Source organism: Plectropomus leopardus, chromosome 11, assembly GCF_026936395.1.
Source record: "Plectropomus leopardus strain MGB_pleo_1.0 chromosome 11, ASM2693639v1, whole genome shotgun sequence".
Classification (NCBI taxonomy): domain Eukaryota; kingdom Metazoa; phylum Chordata; class Actinopteri; order Perciformes; family Serranidae; genus Plectropomus; species Plectropomus leopardus.
In genome coordinates, this window is record NC_142186.1 from 18,235,991 (window position 1) to 18,258,541 (window position 22,551).

The window sequence follows — 22,551 nt, forward strand, 5'->3', positions numbered from 1 at the left end:
AGCATGTTATTTCCATGACCTAGGAAAAGGTAATCAATATTGTGAACATGAGCTTCTCTCTCTCAAAGCCACAAACCAGAGAAGTAAGCCTCCAACTCGTGATGTCATCAAGAATGAAGTCTACAGCTGTGTACAGACGATAAATGAGAGCCTGATTTTGTGGACTCAGAGAATGTTTGTTTTCCTTTTAAGACCCAAATGAGCTTTATTCTACTGTAGTTCTTTCAGTTTAGACACAGAAAATGTAAACATGTACTCATTCAACATTCACTGGGTGCTCTCAGTGTCATCTACAACATCTTTCACCATTCATTATCTATGAGGCAGCTTGTGACTTTATACCCAATGACATCACAAATTTGAGTTTTGTCACTCTAGTTTGGGGATTTGGGATAGTTGTTTATGTTTTACCTAAATTTTGGACTGTTTTGACCACAGGAATAACATTTATGAATTTTGGAAATGGGCCTAGTTCCCATTTAAAAGATACTTTGCAGGATGTTCCTAAAAACTTTGTATAGACTCATTGGTAGTTTCTAAATCATTATGTATGACAAACTGCCAAGTATCTGGCAGTATATTTATCTGCAGAGACTCTGCCTGCGTTTTCTTCTTCTTTTGCTGTATTCAGGACGCTCCTGAGCACGGCGCACAGTAGAGGTAGAGACTTGATGAAAGAGTGGCAACCAGGTTCAAGATAGTATGCAGCATGCATCCAAGAGGGGGCTACAAATAAGTCTTCCTTTAGAAAAGAGAATTTAATTTCAAGGGACAAAGCTGGGGTTGGCTTTTACTGGGTTTGCACCATTGCCATGCTGGCAAAAGCCTCTGGTGTGCCAATAGGCATAGTATGCATACTATTTTATTGGTATCACAGCCAACAGATCTGGCTATTTCAGCAGTGAGAGCATCATATACGTCACACTGACCACATGGCCGATACAAACACAAACAAGTCAATGGAGACTGATAAGAAAGAGAACTGATGAATGTCCTTCAGACTTACATAAAGTCAGTGTGTGAACATTACTGTCTATGCAGGTAATTATCTGACAACAAGGAAAGCTACCTTGGTTTTTGCCCTGTAGGCCGACATTGTTGTTTGTTTTGTCAGCTGACAGTTACACGGTTGCTGCTGCTGACAGATTACACTCCAATCCAACAACCTTTCCAGGCCTTTGCCATAACATGCACTGGCACGCTGAAATGGAGTAAACATAGTTTCTATGGTGATATCGTTAACAAACAGGAGCAAACAATTGCTGCATAGTATACCGATATTAATTAAATATCACTACTGAATGTTTTTGCTGTAGCTGTGCACATAAAAGAGTATGACTACAGCGTTATGTTGCAGTATAAAGCATCAAAGGTTACCAAAAGGAAAGACTGCAATGTTCAGGCTTTATAATAAAAATGTATGAATGTGTAGTGTACTTATGCATATGGTATATACAGTGTTGGAACCAATTACAGATAAGCCATTCAGAAGTCTAAACCTATATGATAAATGGCTCAAAAATGCACAAAATGATAGAAATGCTGAGGTCAGTTTCTATACATACTGAAGGATGTAGCTTTTGCTCTCACAACATGATACACAGTGAAGCATTGACAGTATTACAGTGAGGGACACATATGAAAACTGTCTGAGGCATCCAATTTAAAAAAGGACACTGCCTTTTTAGGTCCCTATTTTTCAGATGCAGTGAGGCGTTTAACTTTGAGACTAATGAAATGTGACCACCTTTGTTTTGGCAGCCTTTTATAGCAGCACTGTGAGAATGCAGATAACAGTTAATTATTATGAAAATCACTGCCTGTCTGAGGCTTTATATTTTTGTGAGAAAATATTTCGCCTCCTGATGTCATTTATGTTATTGTGACTATACATTGCGGTGCAGAACGATGACATCTTTAATACCGATTTTTCTGTGAAAGGATAAGCAAAACTGTTAAGAAATATATCCAACCCAGACAGCCTTTCACATGTCTGTGACGGTGCTGCAAGATGGACTTAGTATTAGAGACTGCATGCCATTCACCTCGCTCATCTGTCCACATGCCACTACTAAACAGCAGATGATGCGAACATAAAATGAGTGAAAGAGAAAATAACTAAAACGAGTGGGGAACATCACAAAATATCAGCAATGGGAGAAGTAATCAATGTGCAAGTCCCAAGAAAGTCTCAAGTCTTAATCTTAAAGTCTCAAGAAAGTCACTTGTGAAAATTGAGCAAGTCAAGCCAAGTTATAAGCTATATAAGCTTATAAGCTACAAGTCATGCAAGTCAAGTCATAATCACAAAGGCATAAATTTAAAATAATATGAGCTGCGCCCAGGGGTGTAACGCAACTAAATGCCTTTACTGTAAGGCTCTCACTTTCTACTTCTATTCCACTACATTAATCTGACAGCTTTAGTTTCTAGTTATTTAAAAAATAGTCAATGAATAACTTGACAGAAAATTAATTTGCAGTGACTGCAAATCGTTTAAGTCCTTTTTTTTTAAATGCAAGAACATTTCATGGTTCATTTTTAACAAATGTGAGTGATTTTTTTTTTGTTGCTGTTTTTGCTTTTGTTTTAATTTAAGAATTTTAATGTTATTTTTAATCATCAAGAGGGCATCACTTTGAGCTTTGGGCAGATATGACACAATTTCTCACTATCCCCAGATTTTTTTACAAGACAATCAATTAATCAAATAACAGAGAAAATAATAAGCAGATTAATCTAATATGAAAATAGTCAGTAGTTAATAGTTCAAAATGAGCTCCTGCTTTTACATTAATGCACAGGTCAGATTCATCTAACAACATCATAAACATTTTAGATAATCAGTGTTAGTCAAGCAAGTCTCATGTGAATCAAGTCTCTGCAAAATGTAGCCTATATAAAAACCCTAAAAGAATCTGCTGACAATCAAACAACAAACATCTTTCTATGTATTACAGTCTTTAAGAGACACTTTTAGGTATAACACCTGTATTCTGCTTGGATGACATGAACATGAAGTGGAAAACATAGACAATAACTATCTGGATATAATTTAGCAGAACAGAGGCCTGTACTATGAAAAGACAGAGACAGCACAGGTTTCACACTGTGTATAGCAAAACAAAACACTACGTTGCTGGAAATTTAGCAGAAAGTTTGCAGCCTTTTGCACTCCTAACCTTCGTTCCTGCTTTTTGAGGTCAAAACTGGGCATCCAAATTAAATGATTTGTTGATGTAATGTCACAAAACTAACTTAAGCTTAAAGTAAAGTTGTCCTCATTCATTCACAACAACAAAACATCAGTATATATAGAATTCTTGCACAATAATGCTCAAGTGTTTTGCTGATAGTGGTATAAAATTGCTCAGAATCTTTTAGCCAATTAGTCAACAGTTTTTTGTTTGTTTTACCATTAAGTGAGCCTTTGTTCATCATAATTATTGCTGGCTTTGTTACTCCGAATGACTCAGTTCCTATTACGATAGAACGATTTGCTTGGTTTTAGTTTTCTGGCACTATCCCAGTCTTTGGAGCAGGAAATGTACACCAGGAAAATGAATACCACAACAGAGCCACCACAACACTTTGTCTGTAGCAAGTGGCTTTTTTTTTCTTTCTTTTTTTTTTTTTTTTTTTTTACATACCACATATACTCATCCACTTGACAGTAGACTGCTGTCTGTATTATTTTTACTGCTTCACATACAAAAGAGCATTTTTAGTTATGAGAAGGGCTGACTATATAACAGCTCTCCTCTGAACTCTGGACAGACTGTTCTCAGTGAAATTATATCATCAAAAGAAGATCATATATCACAGAGTTTATGTCCACAGCTTCTTCCAGACTGCTGTTGTGTTTCACTCAAAGCTCCCTGCCAACATGAGCCACTGCTCCTCCTCATAACACATCAACAAATTAACACATTAAGTAGTCCCTGTCACCAACACTCCTGCTAAACCTGTGCCAACACCGAGTCCTGCCTGTTAGTGTGAGAATATTTAACAAGAATTAATTTAAAAAAAATACATTTGCAATATTTGCAGAGCAAACTGAGACACTGAAAATGTTCTCTCACGCCCTGAAGTGCAGCCCTTTACTGCAACATTTATACAATTCCAGTAATGTAATAAACTAGGGCACATCACAAATATGTTTGTTCAGCATACTTCATGTATATTATACTGTTTCTTGGCAATATACTCACCACAGCTTGCATTTCGACAAGTGTCCCACATGGACCCTATTCTTCATTGGGACAATGGACAAGGTGAGACCTCACAAACAAAGCCCATCTTGGCTGCTCAATCTGCTGCAGTGATCCAAGAGGGATTAAGGAGAGGCTGGCAGGATTTTATTTTCTTTAAGAGGAGAAAAAAAGCAGAAATTACTGTTTCATCTGGCTCTTATCCCAGCTAACTGCCAAGAAAAACTTAGTCCATTAGTGCATCTTTTTTCACAGAGATTTGGATGATGCATTAACTGAGAAGATGTTGACTAAAACTCATATTTTAGGCTTCCTCTCCTCAAATTGTTTAATGTTTTCAGAAACACAACTTTCTCAGAGTTCATTTGGGCCCTACTCTCAGTTATTTAATCTTTGATGCACTCTTATTGAGGTGAATATTGAAAACAATCTTTACAATAGAGAAGCTTGCAAGTTATATCTGCAATTTGTGTTTTCATGGAGGACCCAGAGCGCCTTTAAGCATCACTGAACCTGGCAGTTTCCATCCAGTGGGTGGCGCCATTGTACCGATATTGAGTGAGTTTTAATCATTTCCACAGTTGCTCATTTCTGTTTGGTCTGAAGAGTGTTTGCTGACAAACACATATTTAAAAACACAGAAATGAAAACATGATAATGGTATTATCATGTTTTTATCAGATAAGGATCACAGCTAAAAAAAAACACTCACGGATGGATTACTGAATGCACCTACCAGGCTCAGGAGCCGAAATGTTAGCGGCCTCCGGCCTTCAACTTTAAATTTCACAGAAATGAACACATACCAACAAGGAAGAGACTCAAAATGACCTCAAAGAGATACAAAGCAACTGCGAAGAAGCATAAAATAACTACAAAAAGGGGCAAAACTGCAAAGAGACACAAAATGACTCCCCACCCCCCCAAAAAAGAAAAACATCAAAGTGACAAAAATGACTACAAAAGAGATACAAAACAACAACAACAACAACAACAACAACAACAAAGCCAAAACTACCATAAAGTTTGCATGTGTTGCTCCTGTGTGGGACAGGTGTGAGGCCTTTTGAACACTGAGTTTCCTGAACTTCTCAGCATGTCATAAATAATAATAAATAAAGATCTAGTGCACATTTATACTTTTCTTTATGTCTGCACAATATGCAAAAACAATTGTATTGCAATTATTTGTGACAGACATTGCATTACAAGTCACGGTATTAGTGGGAATGGTAATTTCATTTTCATTAATACAAAAGTATGTGAGATGTATAAAGATGTTTTTTGCTAGAGTCTGCATCAAACAAGCATGCTCTTTTACATCTGGAATATGATTTGTAGCACAGAGCACCTCTGGAGCACCACAATGCTTCATTTAAAATTTTATGTTGTTACAAAAACTTGCAGCTCCTGCGATTTGGATATTGGCCTTACTATGATTTTGGTATCACTGATATGATTTGTTCTTTTGCAAGAATTGCAGTTGTATAGAGAATTTGATAGCTATTTGAGGGAGAGATGCAATCAGACTTTCACAGTACAATAACCATCTCAGAAAATATCGAGATATCACTGTATCACAGTATTACAGAATATTTTTAAATAATGATTACAATGACACTTAAAGAAATGAAAACAGAGGGGTTTTTTGGTGTCACACATTTCACTAATATAACTGAAACTTGAAACCATTACTTAAAATGACAGTATGTGTAAAAAGTGTCCCTTTTGACAATAACTATAATAAAAGTGAGATTTTCCATCCTGTTCTACTTTTTTCAATACTGTTGTTAAGCAAATGTAACCATCAATTTTCATACTATGAAACCAGTACACTGCTGCAACTCAGTTTTTTTTAATGGACAATGTAAAACAGAGGATAGAAATTATTTGATTTTGGAAATTGTTTGTATTCTTTCCTAATAAACTTATTTCTAACAATGCTGCTATAAATGAACATGCATGAGTCCAAATAGTTTGACTCTGATTTCTAAAGCCAACAGCCATGTGGGCCATCCACAAATCACTGTTATGAACAGAAGCATTCCTCTGTCCTCTGGGGTATATAAGGCTTCATTTGGTTTGCCTCCATGATATATGTGGAGGGCAAGAAGTCATTTAGCTTTCAATTTATTAGCCTGGTGATTTATGCATGCTGCAAAGGTAGTGGTGGTGTCTCCTACACCCCTCCACCGTTTCCCCCACCCTCCTTCCCTTTCTCATAGCCTCATAATAGTTTGGTAATAGATGATGTGAAAGAGGAGAAAGTTCAGCAATTACAAAAGTCAGAAAAAGGTTTATGGTTGCACTTCATTTATCACTGGTGTTTTAGTCACTCAGTGAAGGATCAAACAGTGAGATCACAGCATCCTTCACTACAGTTGGAGTCCATACATTAAGACAAGGAAACTCTACCCCAAGACAACACCTACAGTTAAATTCTTGCAGAAAATTTAAAATGGGAAATACAACTGTGTGTGTATATAGATGCACAACATGCCTGAAAACAAAGGCTTTTTTTTATTCAAACAATAAAATCTAGGATGCAAGTTGTTCTTATCACAAAAATACAGACACTGTTGTAGTTTCGTAAACCTGTGACAGTTTGTATGTTTCCAGTTTTAGCAGAAAATGTTTGTGGTGTATGTTACAAGGTGTCGATTGTTGCCCAGAGTTCAATGCCTTTCTGCTGACTAACAGCCTGCTTGGAGCCTCTTCCCATGACCACCGCTGGGAAGGAGGAAGCTCTGTTACCAAATGACTCACAGGGAAAAAAAACAACCTGAAGTGTTTGGCAGCGTTCAGAGCGGCTTTGTGAGTAATCACCATCCACATCCTTGGACACCTCACTTGACTCTCACTCTCACTTTTTCCATCAACCAACCTCACAGAAACCAAGTTTCGTCATTGCAGAACACCGTGATAAAGATTAAGGAAAATTAGAAGACACAAATAAGCCCCGATATTTTTGATAAACATCCGAGAAAAGCATCTGCACCTCAGACCACAACAAAGTCCCTGATTTACTGTGATTACTTTGCTGTCAGTGGAATGATGGCAAAGCCTCTCTCCAGTTTCCCCTGTTAGAAGGCACGTTTATTTTTGTTGATGTGATCACATCCTATCTTGCAGTAAGAAGTTTTGTCAGGTGTACCACAATGGCATGGGGGAGGTGCAAAGAGCACGTCTGCTGACAGGCCTGATGTACCAACCGTGACACTACCAGTTCACCAATAATCTAAAAAACAGATGGAGGAATGCCAGAATGGGACGTGGGAATGCAGCACAACATTTTGATGATTAGCGCTTCACTAGCGGGTCGCTTTGTTCTTAAAATGTGCACAACTCTTACAACACAACCTATATTAACAGACTGCATCCAATCCTCAAATCTCAGGCCTTCTTACCAAATGAGCAATTAAAGTACTGGCTTCTAAAGAGTTGCACTGGAAACCTTCACAGTGCCAGTACAGGTAGTCACATCCTTTACATAAATAAAAGTCCATGTAGAACAGTGTAAGAAGACGAATCCATTACAGGTAAAAGTCCTGCATTCAAACTCCTAGAACATAAGTATTACAAGCAAAATGTAGAGCCACAACTGCAATGATAAATTGATTAGTTGTCAACTAATAAAACAATTGTCAACTAATTTAAACATTTATTAATCAGTTTGAGTAGAAAAAAAAAGGTAAAAATTGTTTGATTTTAGCCTCTTAAATGTCATTATTTTCTGATTACTATGACAGTAGACTGAACATCTTTGGGTTGTGTACAAAACAAGAAATTTCAGGACGTCATCTTGGGGTTTGGGAAACACTAATTGACATTTGTCGCATGTTTCTGACATTTTAAAAACCAAAAAACTAACAGTGGATACATACTAAGAGCTAAGACTAAAAACGTGTTTAACCTAACACAATGACAGGTTCTGATAGGGTGTAACGGGTAAGCACAGTTAACTTCAGTGGTGGAAGAAGTATTCAGTTCCTTTACTTAATCAGAGGTACTAATACCACACTGAGAAAATTCTCTGTTACAAGTTAAGTCCTGCATTAATAATGTTACTTAAGTAAAAGTAAGTAAGTATACTCTAGAAGAAGTACTTAAAACTTTAAAGGTAAAAGTACACAATGCAGAGAAATTTAAAAAAAACAAAAAGGAAAGAAAATCGTACTTTTTATTAAATGAGAAAAAATACCCCCAAAACCTCAAAATTACTGAAAAGAAAATAGAGAAAATACACAAAAAACACACAAAAGAAAAATTATAAAACTAAAAAAAATTCAGAAAACACTAAATTTAAAACACGCCTAAACACAAAATTAAATTGCTGACAATCAGCTCATTGATTAATCAATGAAAATACTCAAGTTAAGTACAAGTACAAGTAAGATTTGTAGCCTACTTCAGTACAATACTTGAGTAAACATACTTAATTACATTCCACCACTGTTTAACTTAAAATGAAATGATTTAGCACTTTTTTAAAATCTAAAATCACATATAAAACGTAACAAACACTGTCACTGAGAATAAAACACATAAAATGCCAATTTAAGCATGCTTGCGTCATAGAGCCTACAGTAGCTCCTGTAACACATGCCTCCATACTACAGCATTTCACCAGACTAGGCTACCTGCAGCAAAACCAAGGAAGAGCTACTAACTGTTAGACTGAAATTACAGTAAGTGACATTGTGCGGTCAGCTTGAGAGCTCAGCGCACTGTAAACTGAGAAAACACATGCAAACAAACAAAACATCTTCACTAATTTGACAAAAACACAGCTCCAAATAGAAAAACAAACAACCAAGTAGCACACACGACAACCAAAGTCGTTTCTAGGGGACCCCAAAAGAGATATGCACACGGCTAAAATCAACCGGTGTTAGCCTTTTGCTTATTATTAGCCTGCATTAAACTGAAGAAAAACGCACACTTAATCGTGAAACAGGCTAATGTTATGCTAGCTGACCATTAGCTGGAAAATGCCGCGAGTAACGTTAGAGGACGAAAATAAATTGTTTGGCTACATGTTAGCCAAAATTAGCCCAATTAAAACATGTGAAACTAAGTGGCACAATAAGCCATTTGTAAATGTAGGCCTATACCGACTAAAACAACTTTATGCACATCATGATGTCACTCAACATTACATGGAAAACACTGGAAATATTGACAAACCTTGTGCTCTTTTCGGCCATGCGCTAAACAAACAAAAGGTACCACACACCTGCGCCCTCTTCTCCTACCGGTATTACTCTTCCAAAATAAAAGCACCTACCTTTTTAGGCTACTGTAACCTAACGACACAAAAACAAGACATCTAGGCCCCAACGAATCTTTGGCCTAAACAGATATTTCAATATAAACCAACTGGAATCGAAAAAATAAACCTCATTAATTAATCAGTCCAACTTTATTTGTAGCACTTTACATGTTAGTTCCCTCTGAAAACTCAACACTTTTTATTTTGTTATGGGTCATGATCACAAGCAAAAAAGATGAAAAAGATCTGTTAGTGAATAATTTATTGAATTTTTAAATAATTACAATCTGAGCAAATTGGCTTGATTTCTTAAAAAAAAAAAAAAAACATGTGAAGAAGGCATTGAGCAACCTAAGAAGAAATTACATCAAAAATGAAAAATAGTTTGGTTTCTTAAAAAAATAAAATAAAATAAAAATAAAATAAAAAAGGAGATAAAACAATAAACAAGGAAAGAAAGAATGGAAGAAATAAATAAACAAGGAAATTACTTGAAATGTTAAATATTCAATAATGACAATTATAAATATAGTATTCCCTAGCTTTAAAAAAAAAAAGTTTTCAAACTACTAATTCCTTGCAATATGCAAAACATTTCTTAAGTTGCTCTTTGCCTTTATCCCCCATGTTTTTGAGATAAAGCACACCAGTTTGCACAAGGTACAGAGAAGTAAATGTGTTCCACTACTGTAAACATCAAGAAAACATTCAAGCTAGGCTACAGGTGGCATCACAATCACTGCTGCTTATGACTGTAGCCTACACATTCCTGTTACCTGCTATTACTTAAAGTATGTCCAGCAGATGGTGAGAATTGCCAGAAGCTGCAGGTGTCTATGCCTTACAACAGAAAGTAATGTCTTTAACAGATGTCAGCCCTCAGTCCATCCTCCTTCATCCAGAGAGAGAAGGCATCTAATGCTGGTTATACTGATGAAGAAATGTATTTTGTGAACATGTAATTAAAACCTTAGCTGTGTGCATAGTCTTATTTAGACTTTTAACTGGAAATGTTGAGTGTGTTAATCAAGCAAAATGACTTCACATCTTGAAGAGATCCCCAGCTGGGTGGCCATGATCACACAACTTCCACACTGATGAGTGAAAGTAAACAACACCCCAAGAGCAAAAAAAAAAAATCTACAGTCAGCCGAGATAAACCCCTCAAAGAAGAGTGTCCTCTTGACTAATTTCTATCAACCACGAGGGAGAACAAGCGGTGCTGAAGGGTTCCCATTCCAAAAACAACATAGCTGGAGAGGTAGCCTATTGTGTCCTGACAGATTGGTCTGACTGAAGGAGGAGGAGGAGGAGGTCGCCTTTAACTGACACACAGGGAGTAGCAGAGGTGAGCAGAAATCTGGGGGAGATGGGAACACAGCTGCGGTTCAGAGGAGAGTTAGTGTCATTACTACCTCACATAATTTAGACTTGACTGCCTGCAAAGGGTTGTTTAAGTGTTTTTGAATTTATTATGCTCTATTTATCTATCTATCTATCTATACAGTCAAATCTGACAAGTTGATTTTACTTTTTACCTTGAAAGATGTAAGTAAATACAACTATTTCTCTGATTTATGTTAACTTTATATCTAATTCTTAAGTTTACTTAAAACTTTGTTATATTTTCTTGATTTTGTGAAGTTGTTGCAACTTAAATATGACAAGCTTGATTAAATCAGCCATTCTAAGTTTTAGCAACTTCAGTAAACCAAGTATACTTTGATATTTATCTGGATTTATCTTGTTGCAAACTAGTCAGTCAAATTTGTATTTTCAACATGTTAACAAAACAGATCTCACAGATCTTTTAATTTCTTCACTGGCAAAATCATCCGTGTGATAATGAAGTTAAGATCAACTCAGATTTTACAGTGTATCTATCTATCTATCTATCTATCTATCTATCTGTCTATCTATCTATCTGTCTATCTATCTATCTATCTGTAGATAAGCAGCCGGCTTGATCCTCCTTACTCCTCCTCTGTGTTTTTTGGCAAAGGATGGGAGACCCTCCTCTGTCCTGATCACTCCCCAGGTCCTCGCGTCCCCCCGCCCCCACACCTCTGCCCATCATCCCCTTGTACACTATTCATCCTCATCTGCAGCTGGAGCACTCTGTTTGACCTCCTCTCTCTATACAGAGCCCTTATTAACAGGGACTGTGGTGGGACTCCTCACAGCACTTGCGGTAAGAGTGAAGAACCACACTGGACTACTGACATTATGCTCATCACTTACATAAGTTAATGTGACATGGCATGTTGACGCTGCTTTTCAACACATGCTCTTCTGCCAAGGTTATTTTGTTGGGCTTTGAGCCACAAATTGGGAGAAAGACGTTGCTGTTGCATTCACAACAATCTTTCATTATTTCATATTGGGAGTGTGACTGATGACATTCCAACCAGGTAGTCTCTGCCAAGTCATCTTGTCAGTTATGCTCGATATATGAAACAATAAAAGAAGAACTAGCTTGTGGGAACATGACAGCAGAGACTAATTTATTTTTTCCTGTTTTTTTTTTGTGGTTGTTTCCAAGCATGCACCTGCAAAGCACTTTTGGATGTGGGTGCGCTCTCATGAACAGACTCCATTCCACAGATGCCATCATTTACTGCAAAAGTTTTATGAGGAGGAATAACTTTAGAGCAGCAGCAAGAGTTGTCTGTGCTACTGTATTTCAGGAGTTATATAGCATTGTTTATTTGAATGCATGTTATTTAATATTGTGATTTTTATACCATTAAAGGGCTAAAAGCAGCAATAGATGGAATGCAACAAAAGATGGATAGCTGACGCTGTTGGTTTAATTTTTTTCTTTTAAGTGTGTTAGTGTTGTATATTGTGTAATGCATAACATGCATACATTGTTGTTTGTAAGTGTATTTGTAAATGTGTATGTATGAGTATGAATGTATGGGTGCATGTGTCTTTCTAGATATATGTATATTTTATGATGTAAAAACATATCAACATGTATTTCTAATTAATGTAAATCCTGCTTCTATTTACTTGTTATCTGTGAGCATGAATATTAATAAACTCACAGTTAACACATATTCAAGCTTATTTATCTTTTATATAGTGCAGTCAGAAATGCGACACATTTTTTTCAGTTGGTTCTTTTCTTCAACACATTTGATCTGATACTTAAAGTAGTATAAATAAGGCTTAATTGCCGAAATGTAATTTCTAACCGAGGGTATTTGACACCCATATCAGATTAATCGTGTAGGATTTGTGACCTGTTTCTCTATATTTCTCAATACATTTCATCTGGACTTTTTGATATACAGAAAATATGTCAAATAAGAACAGTTGACAGCGAGGTCTGTGGATTATCAAGGCTAACTGTATAGGGCATTGTTTCTGGAACGAAATGCTGCTTTTGAGTTTCATAAATGTTATTTTTCAATGTTATGAGCACCACAAACAAAATTCCACTGAAATAACAGAAACAGATGCCTCAAATTGCAGCACTTAAAACCAAAACTATCTGCATAGATACCGCCAGTTTGTGATTTGGATGAAATGAACCACTAACACTGACAGTACAGCAGTGTGTACTCAGCAGCACTGACTACTCTTCACTGTTTTACTATCTAAAATGACTTTTAGCATATGTAGATTTCTTAATTACACAAATACATTTCTGCTATATAGACTGCTGTATTTGGTATTTTTCTGATATGTACTGGAACTCTGTTAAGTCTACCCTCATTTATATAAAAAGGGTGGACAACACATTAGAAACACCTCTAAGTGTAACACTGAGTTTGTATTTATACAAAATACCTACAAGCTTAGATCCAATAATTGTCTATACTTGAAGGTGCCACCTGTGAGGACTGAGGCTGGAAAAAAATAGTCAGCTTTAATATAGCTGTTGGTCTTGAAATGACCTGGCCAGACTTAATAGACTCCCTCATCTCTTTAATCACACCCTAAAAACAAAATATTTGGCTCAGTAAATAAATAAATAACACAATGGTTTGCATCCATCTTTTTGAGTTATAATAGCTTCCAATAAAATCACGTGTAACAAGCATTCTACATTGAGTTGGGAGAAAGTTTCTCTTCTACAATCAAAGGCATTTTAAAATAGCGCTTACATAATAAGTGATTACAAAACATAAGTTTTTAAGTAAGAAAATGTCCTTTGTGTTGTACTTGTTTGGCCTGCAGGTCCCAACACAGTCTTGACTGTCTGAATTGTCTGAAACATGGAGTTTAATTATCAAGCCTTACTTTGAACAGCAATTTCATCCACTGTTGCTTGTATTCTCTGCTGGCCTCACCCAATGTCACAATGTACAATTTTTCACTGTCCTGTTCTTGTCTGCTAAAATGATATCTGGTTTGCCATTTCTCCCTGATTCCATGTAAACACAGGGGCATTTATGTTATAATGTCATAATTGGTTGACTCGTGAGACCCAGTGGTGAAGGACAGCATGGCCATCTTGTCCTTGAAGACTCCCCGGCTGTATCGCTTCTCTTTAGAGTAGGCATAGCCCAGCGTGCGCACCCGGTCAATCCAGCCCTTCATGATTACAGGAACAGTGAACCACAGTGAACCATATATTAATATTCATAACTACGTTTCATTTGTGTATAATCACCTGAAACTAAATATCACGATGTTTTCCCTACCTTAGAATGAGCCATTTATATCTTCCATGGAATCTGCCATGTTGTTTCTGCAGTAGCCCAGAATGGACAAACCAAACACTGGCTACAGTTCAGGGACATTTGCATTTTCTTGCAATTTTGTATTTTTGCATCTGCCACTAGTTCTTTGGCACACAGAAGAAGTTTCAGTTGTGCAACCTCACTGCTAGATGCCACTAAATCCTGCACATTACCCCTTTAAACAAATCAAATACAGCGCAGCCAAACCAAAGCCTCCAAAATAATCAAGACTGTTGTATTAGACTGCATCAATTTATAAACTAGCAACTGAGAGTATTTCTCATCTATGTAACACTGACAAATAAATCCCATATCTTCATGAACTGTGCAGACAGAGTATTTCTAAACTCTCAATAGCAGCACCTGTCAAGCTCTTATAGTTCCATCACACGTGGTAAAGCTACTGTAACTCTGTGAACAGATATTTTCATTGCATGGGTCAGTGCACTGGTCTCCATGCTGCAGCAGCCTGGGTGAATGTGTGTGTGGTCTGCTGGGTGGCAGCAGGCTTTATAGGCAGCAGAAGGCATGCCTCAGTGGTCTTGGGGTTTAAGTTTTAGCAGTGGCAGGGGCACAAAATATATGAGCTGATGGTTATGATAGAGTGAGGTCATGTGGGTTAAATGCAGAATTTAGTGATTCTACAAACTTTTGTTTTCACCAAGTATATGTTGTGTTTTTGTCAGTGAAACACTTTCTCAGACCCTGGGAGGAAGGCCCTGTGTTTGTTTTGTAAGTGTGTGTGAGTGTGTGTGTGTGTGTGTCTGTGTGTGTGGGTGTGTGTGTGTGTGTGTGTTTGCGTGTGTGTGAGTGTGTGAGTGAGTGAGAGAGAGAGAGAGAGACAGAGACTATACTGCTGGGATGCCAGTCCTTCCGCACAGACCCCACATCACCCCGAGCGTCCAAGCTGTGAAAACATACCGGAGGTTTGTTGGTTCTTAGTGGCTAATAAGGTGTCATTGTGCGGTAGAGCTGTCTGATGTCCCACAGAGTCATTAGGACAGCGTGAATAGATTAAACAGAACATCTTTCACGCTCACACATATGCACATGTGCACTTCTGCATGCACAAAATGAGCCTTTCTCTCTACAAAAATCAATACTTTTTATGAGATAAGGTTCCAGGAATGAAAGGGCTTTGCTGCTCAGTTTTCTCTGACAAGGTTAAATTGTGCTCTGCTGCAGGAATACAGGATCCACGACTAGGACCTGCAACATCAAAGCAGTGAGCTTTCAAAGGCTTTCTTTTACAGCTAACTTCAGGAGTCCTGGCTCCTATGTGTCCAGACAGCTTATAAAGGCCTGTTTTCATCCTCACCTCCCAATTCAACACCCCAGATCCTCTCTCACCACCACCGGACCACTGTTATCAGAAATCCCCCTGACACGATGTCTGGGTTTCTCTACAGAATGGGACATTTTGAGGCGATTGCTGAGGAAACATGCTGTCATCCAACTCTGCTGTTTGACCTTGTTAGTCCCGAGGGTTGATTAGAGGCTATCTGGGACTTGCTCTTTGAAGAACGCACCCCTGTCTTTTCTCATCCCATGCAGTTGATCCATCTCAGCAAGCTGGCACTGCACTCATTGCGGTTAGAGTTTAATGGAGTGAACATGAATATCACTGTCAATTGTGGGAGCCTCGTGCATGTGGAGGACTGTGGTTTGTTATTTCAATAGATATGAGTAGGCTGATAGAGAAACACTGCCTTCCAAGGCTGGAGCAGAGAAAATAGACAGGTCTCTGTGGATCTGGCTGTGGCTCAGGACTTAGTGAGTGAGAGCCTGAGTTGTGTCTGCCTTGATGTGACCTCGGGGAGGGGTGGTTAATGACGCTCTGGAGTCACTCATGACTGGTGTGTCAGGTTGCATGAGTCAGAAATATATACACTTGACTTTATCATAACGCCCACTCACTGCTCATTGATAAGGACAAAGGCTTTCTTCATCAGTTATTCGCCACTGATTCAGGCCGAGCAGGCGGCAGCGTACAGTAAATCACACTGACAAACAATCACTGCTGTTTATCTCCTCTTGCGTGTAATTGTTCGGCCCTGACAGTCTGTGACTGACTGATGAAGGTTTCGTCTTTATTAAAGATCAACACTGGTGGAGTTGTCCTGTGATGACATCATATTCTCGAGAAGCAGCTGTGTTTTCTCAGAGTCACTTCAGCAGCAAAGAGCTGAACTCTGCAGAGCAATCTGCCAGGAAATGTAAATGTGGAGTGGGAGTGAACACTAGCGTTTGCATTATTATTATTATTATTATTATTACAACAAGGGATGATGGGGTGTCCTTATGGCCAAGGGTTCTAAGATGTTGACTGGGCAATCAAAATATTCTTGGATGGAGTGAGGAATGTTTCATTGCTTTTACTTGCTCAATTAAAATATCATTACAAGAGATAATGATGAAGCTCGGTTGATAAGTGAAGGGAAAGGAAGGAAGCCAATCTGTGATTTAAAAAAGTGTAATCATAAATATCAACAAACAAGAGCAGGTAAAAGAAACATAATAAGGAAGCAACAGACCTTTGGTGCACATCATCTCTCATTTCCTCTCAGCTCTCGACTGTGTACTACCTAATAAAGGCACAGTGGTAGAAGAAGCATTCAGATAACTTTACTTACTTAATGTTACTTTAAGGAAAAGTAACACTGTCAAAATACTACTGCATTCAAACGGTTATTGAAGTGGAAGAAGAAGTAAAAAAACTTAAAATATCAAAAGTACTCATTATGCCCAGTGACTCCTGTATTATAATATTATGTTATTGGATTATTGTTATTGATATATTAACAAGTAGGCATTAATGTTGTAGTTGGTCAAGATGAAGCCGATTGAACTGCCTCACATTTAGATATTCTATAAAAATGCAAAATGATTAATAAACTAATTGTGTGTTATGAAAAATCTTAATCAAAAAAGTAAATATGGTTAATGTAATATAATTTAGTACATGGCATGCAGCAGTATCAAGAAGCATTGAAATGAAATACTCAAGCAAAGTACAAGTAACTCAAATTTGTACTTAAGTACAGGACTCAAGAAAATATACTAAGTTACTTTTTACCACTGTAAAGACAAAAATACTTAAAAGCATTTGGATTCACATATTTTATTAAGGGAAGTTAGTCCTTTGTTTACACGCTGTATGAAATATCCAACACATCCATGCGCCCTGGCCACTGAACATCTGTGAGGACCAAGACACAAAAACTTTGTGGTGGTTTTAATTTTTTTTCTTGTTGTGTTGCATCTCGTTGTAGTCTTAATGCATGTCATTTCTTGGTTTTGTATCTCTTTTTAAGTCTTAATGGGGCTGTCCTGTGTCTCTTTGATTTCGTTAGTCATTAGTAGTCATTTTGTGTCTCTCTGAAGTCCTTGTGCCATTTTATATATCTTGGAGGTCATTTTGTCATCATTTGTTGTGCGTTTGTAGTCAATTTGTGACTCTTTGAGATCATTTTGGTTTTCTTGATGGTAATTTTGTGTCTTATTTGGTCATTTTGTCTCTTTGTCATTATTTGGTGTCTCTTTGCAGTCCCTTTGCATCTCTTTGTGGTCTTTTTAGGTCTCTTCTTGCTCAGAACCTGTAAATTTTTGCAGGTAAAGTCGGAGGGGGCAGACACCTTGAGCACCTAGGCGAGGGCCCATTAGGCCTGTTCAGTAGACTAATCCATCCATGAAAACATCTATTTTTTATTTTAAGAAACAGGGAATCAAGCTATCAAGATAAGATCAATACTCACTGCAAATTCTGTTAAGAGATACAGCAGGAAAAATGGTGGCAAAGGGATTCAGATATGATGACGGAGAGCTTACCTGTGAGGTACAGCAGGTAGAGAGTTGTGTGTGTACATGTTGAGATCAGCACCATGGACAGAGCCAGCAGACAGGTACACTCACCTTGAAAAGGCTCAACCAGCTACTTTGAAAAGGCTCAATCAGCATCATCTGCACACACAGATATATGCAAGTTACAAATTTAAGGTATGAAATGTTGCAATTACTTTGCAGTACAGTGATGGGAATGAATGAAGATGCATTTCTGAGCCAGAAAATGTAACAGATGTGACATTTTCCTTAGTTCACATGTAAAATGTGTCACTTAAACAAGCCTGTGTTTCCCTTGGAACAATACTTCACTCTCAGGCCTCCATAAGGATGTAAATAGATGTTCGCTGGTGTTGTGACCTCTGACCCTGACTGCCCCCCTGTTTCCTGAACCAGATGCTGCTCCTGTGGACCACAGCCATCTCAACCTAAACAAAGTAATCCTCCACCAAACAAGATGGATATTGTATCACCAACCTAGTAAATACCAGAAGGTCTTAAACACAGAGCCGCCCTTTTTTTCTCATTCCTGACTGGAATCTACAAGGAACAATCACTTCTTGTATTGTTTTACGGATGAACAAAGAAACATTATTTTACCACAGTTTTACATACATTTTAAGGTATATTAAAGCATACAAAAAATGCCCTCTTGTGGGGAATATAATTAGAGCATGCAGCTGTCTTCCAAGGAAAAGTTTGAGAATCTGCAGCACTGGCTGCATGTCAAAAATGCAAGATTGGTATCATATGTTGCCTATATGAAAGTCTTTTGATCTCACTTGGTTTAAGAAAGACTAGATGAACATAAATCCAAAAATCCTTGTGGGCTTGGTCTACACAGATGTGCCAAGGTAGAATAATGCTTGATTTTTAAAAAAGATGTGTCAACTCAGCTCATAATTAATGGAAATTATAGCAAACATATAGCAGCAGTGATTTGATGGGATAAAAATACACATTGTTTGCCCTCAGACCTGCAGGACAAACAAGGGTGTCACAGTGTGTTGATTTATGGCATATTTGTGTGTTTTTAAATGTTTTGTTTTAGCATGTGCATAATAGTTCACTAGTTCTGATAAGTTTATCTTACTTGGAAAGCAATAGCCTTGGAAAAGGAAAGTAACTATAAATCTTATCTGTAACCTATTTACCTAATTTTGTGAATTTGTTGCAACTTAAATATGACAAGTGAGATTATCTTGTTCTTTCTAAGTGTCAGCAACTTTAGTAAACCAGGTTAGTCTGACTTAACTTGATCATGACAAAGAGAATTTTGCCAAAGTTAGGAGATCTGCGAGTTCTTTTTTTAACATGTTTAAAAATATACAATATGACTGACTAGTTTGCCACTGACAGACTACAGCACAATAAACTTGGTTTTCTGAAGGTGCTAAAACTTAGAAAGATTGATTAGGTTAAACTTGCCATTTTTAAGCTGCAACAACGTCATAAAATTAAAAAAAAAAAAAACTACATTTTTTTGTTAACAATTATATATAAAGTAAACATAAATTAAGATCAGTGGTTATATTTATTTACTTTTCATTTCTCAAGGAAAGTGGTTACCAAGTTTTTTTTTAAGTAAAATCAACTTGTCAGATTTTACAGTGTGTAACGATGTGAAATTGTAGTTATCTTTTCCAACTCTGACTTTATATTAGGATCGTTTCTGATAGCTCCTTGGCTGCCTCCACCCCTCGTTTCACGTAATCCATCTTCTCGGCCAATCCCGTCCCTCCCCAAAAAGTTTACGCCATGCAGCCTATAAGAACAGCCTAAGTTTCTCAAGTATCAGAAAAGACTTGTCCTCCCAGGAACCCATCTATGGATACTTTGGTGTCTTCGAAGCCAGTCGGACCTACAGGTGGACCAATTCTGTGACTTCATGAGAGGGGAATCATTTTTGGGACACTTTGTGGCCGCCATCTACCCAAGTGGAGATGTCTGAGGAAAATCTGGGGGAAGAATCCGGCAGCTCCCCTGTTTCTCCTGTGGACAGCCTGAGCAACAGCGAGGGGGAGCTGGACAGACAACCGAAGAGGTGTGGGAGGAAGAGAAGACCTAGCAGGAAAAACGGGGAGGACTCAGATAGCCCGACCCCTGGGAAAAGAGGGAAGAAGTCCAGCAGCAGCAGCCCCCAGTCTTTCGAGGAGCTCCAGTCGCAGCGGGTCATGGCCAACGTCCGGGAGCGCCAGAGGACCCAATCTCTCAACGAGGCGTTCGCGGCTTTGCGTAAAATTATCCCCACTTTGCCCTCGGACAAACTTAGCAAAATACAGACCCTAAAACTTGCGGCCAGATACATCGACTTCTTGTATCAGGTGCTGCAGAGCGACGAGCTGGACTCCAAAATGTCAAGTTGTAGTTATGTGGCTCACGAGAGGCTGAGCTACGCCTTCTCTGTATGGAGGATGGAGGGCGCTTGGTCCATGTCAACATCTCACTAGCATCTGGAGAAGTTATGCTCTAAATGGTACGCTCGATTCTCAGCTAAAAAGCATGATCCAAGCCTGAAACCGTGGCAAAAAACCCAACCCAGAACATCTTCTTTAATGCCTGTATACTGCAACGTTATTTTGTTTACTTCTCTGCACAATTTAGTGATAATAATGCCTTGTCTAATTTACAGGTGACTGCTGAATCTACTTATCATATTCTGACGGGACAAATCTGGAGTCCAATGCTGGATACATGGGATCACTCTATTTAAACCATAGACGACAGAAGCTCTGGGGGATCTTTTTTTGCAGGAGGCCTGTTGGGGACCTGCAGCCGTGCGATAGCTCCACACACTCCCACTCTGATGCTTTTTCATGTTGTTGACGACGAATGTTGAAAATATCATGTGGTTTTTATTTTTTAAAAAAGAAAGACATTTTTTAAATGCATGTCTTTGGACTTATTTCTGTGGAAGTGCATTATAGAAGCAGTTGTGAGACTGTCAACTGGTGGTGTAGCTCACATTATAGGCTGACTGTGTGGATCTAACCTGTGCAAAAATAAAATTCAGAATACATTTATTTATTTATTGGTGAAACGCGTTACATGGAGGAATTGATCCTGTGTCTGAAATACATTCCTATTTTTTATTATCGTTTTTTGTAAATGTCTGTATATTTTTTGCATTAAAGAAATTGAAGATTAAAGTGTTTGACTTTCTTTTTTGTGTAATTTAGCTAATTATTACGACGGCTGAGACGAAGATTTAGATAAAACACACCGGAATTTGACTACGTAAATTAGGCCTATCTATGAAATAGCTTTCATGCATGTTTCACGTGGGCTGCACTTCGCATCATATTTAATGACAAAAGCTTCCACTATATCGCCGGTCACTTGGGAAAACAGATGGAGTTATTATTGGCTCAAGTGAAAGCGTTGGAGAAACACTCAGCCATATTTTTAAAAATACATATATTGTTACACATAGAAAAGGAAGACAGGAAAAATAAATTTGCTTGTTATTTATAACGAAAACTATTTAAGTCACAATTTAAAAGTGAAGAAAGTTTTATTAAAGAAAAACGCTGTCCTAAAAAGTCAGAAGTTAAAAGTCCATTTTGATTGAAATTTGAAAGGCCTCGTGTAGCAGTCTCCAGTTTCTCCCTCACTCTCTCTTTTCCTGGATTTGTTTACAGTTGGATTAAGGACTGGACCTGAGACTTGCCATTATAAGTAAATAAGTTACACTGGGGTCATGTCAACCTGCTGTTGGGCTACAGTCTCTCTTCTGCCTGCAGCTGAACATAAACAGCAAAGCAGTTAGGCTAAGTGTTTTAGACATTTTGTCAATGTCTTTCTATATAGTCTTTTGTTTGTTTGGGGGGGGTTCAGCATAGCAATGCCTGGCCTAAATAAATTCATACTTGAAAAAAAAAATCAAACTGTTGAATGAAATAATTTTATGTATTTGTTTGTGTTTTTGCAAATCTGTAACATATTAACCAACAAAACTTTATGCGTCTTTGCGCATGATAGGTATTCCGGATTATTGTCCCTAGATAAATCTTTCCTACTGTTATCGTGCTGTGATTGATCTTAGTGATCTGGGAATGTGTTACTCACTGTCCAAATCAAAGTGTGTGCCCGTTTGAAGGTGTGTAATTGGCTTGCGAGGCATGTATGGAATTCCCAGATGTCTATGAAATTTAAGGAGACCGTGAAAGTAACGCTGTAGGTCTGTACATACAGAGGCTATTCTCACTGAAATGATTGAGAAAAAAAAATGCTCCACACATAGCCCACATACAAAATCAACTTTAGAGACCTTTTACACTTTAAGAGTTTTCACTCAATAGCAGATAAATAAACAGGGCCTATTATAAATGGCATATATCATAAAAATCTTTGTTCTTTTTGAAAATTCCAATTTAGCCCTTACGCAAAGGGCTTAAATAAGTTTCCTCTCCCATTTTTTCAGGAGAGAGGAGTTGGCAATTGACACGATGCAGAGGCACAGAATGAAACCTATTTAGAACAGATGTTAGTATTTTTAAAAAAAGTCACGTGAAGCGAGCAGATGTTCAGACTG

The 22,551-nt window shown here is 37.8% G+C and overlaps 1 protein-coding gene and 1 long non-coding RNA gene across 5 annotated transcripts in view; one reads left to right on the forward strand and one right to left on the reverse strand.

The window, feature by feature from the left end:
• The window catches only part of LOC148188243 (uncharacterized), a 73,673-nt gene extending 64,212 nt beyond the window's left edge, over positions 1-9,461 (reverse strand). For all 4 annotated transcript variants that reach the window (XR_015777896.1, XR_015777895.1, XR_015777898.1 and 1 more), the window contains exons 1-2: positions 9,399-9,461; positions 4,212-4,365 (exon numbers count right to left, since the gene is read on the reverse strand). This is a non-coding gene — a long non-coding RNA (uncharacterized LOC148188243). The remainder of the gene's footprint in view (positions 1-4,211; positions 4,366-9,398) is intronic.
• A 10,340-nt stretch (positions 9,462-19,801) lies between these two features.
• On the forward strand, positions 19,802-21,166 carry twist1b (twist family bHLH transcription factor 1b). The gene is made up of 2 exons (XM_042490587.2): positions 19,802-20,493; positions 20,650-21,166. Exon 1 carries the CDS (start codon positions 19,961-19,963, stop codon positions 20,465-20,467), a length of 507 nt encoding a protein of 168 aa, XP_042346521.1. The 5' UTR covers positions 19,802-19,960; the 3' UTR covers positions 20,468-20,493; positions 20,650-21,166.
• Positions 21,167-22,551: the final 1,385 nt, after the last annotated feature.

What these genes read in the sequence shown, in the direction of transcription:
- twist1b (XM_042490587.2), top strand. Translation starts at nt 19,961, where the DNA reads ATGTCTGAGGAAAATCTGGGGGAAGAATCCGGCAGCTCCCCTGTTTCT.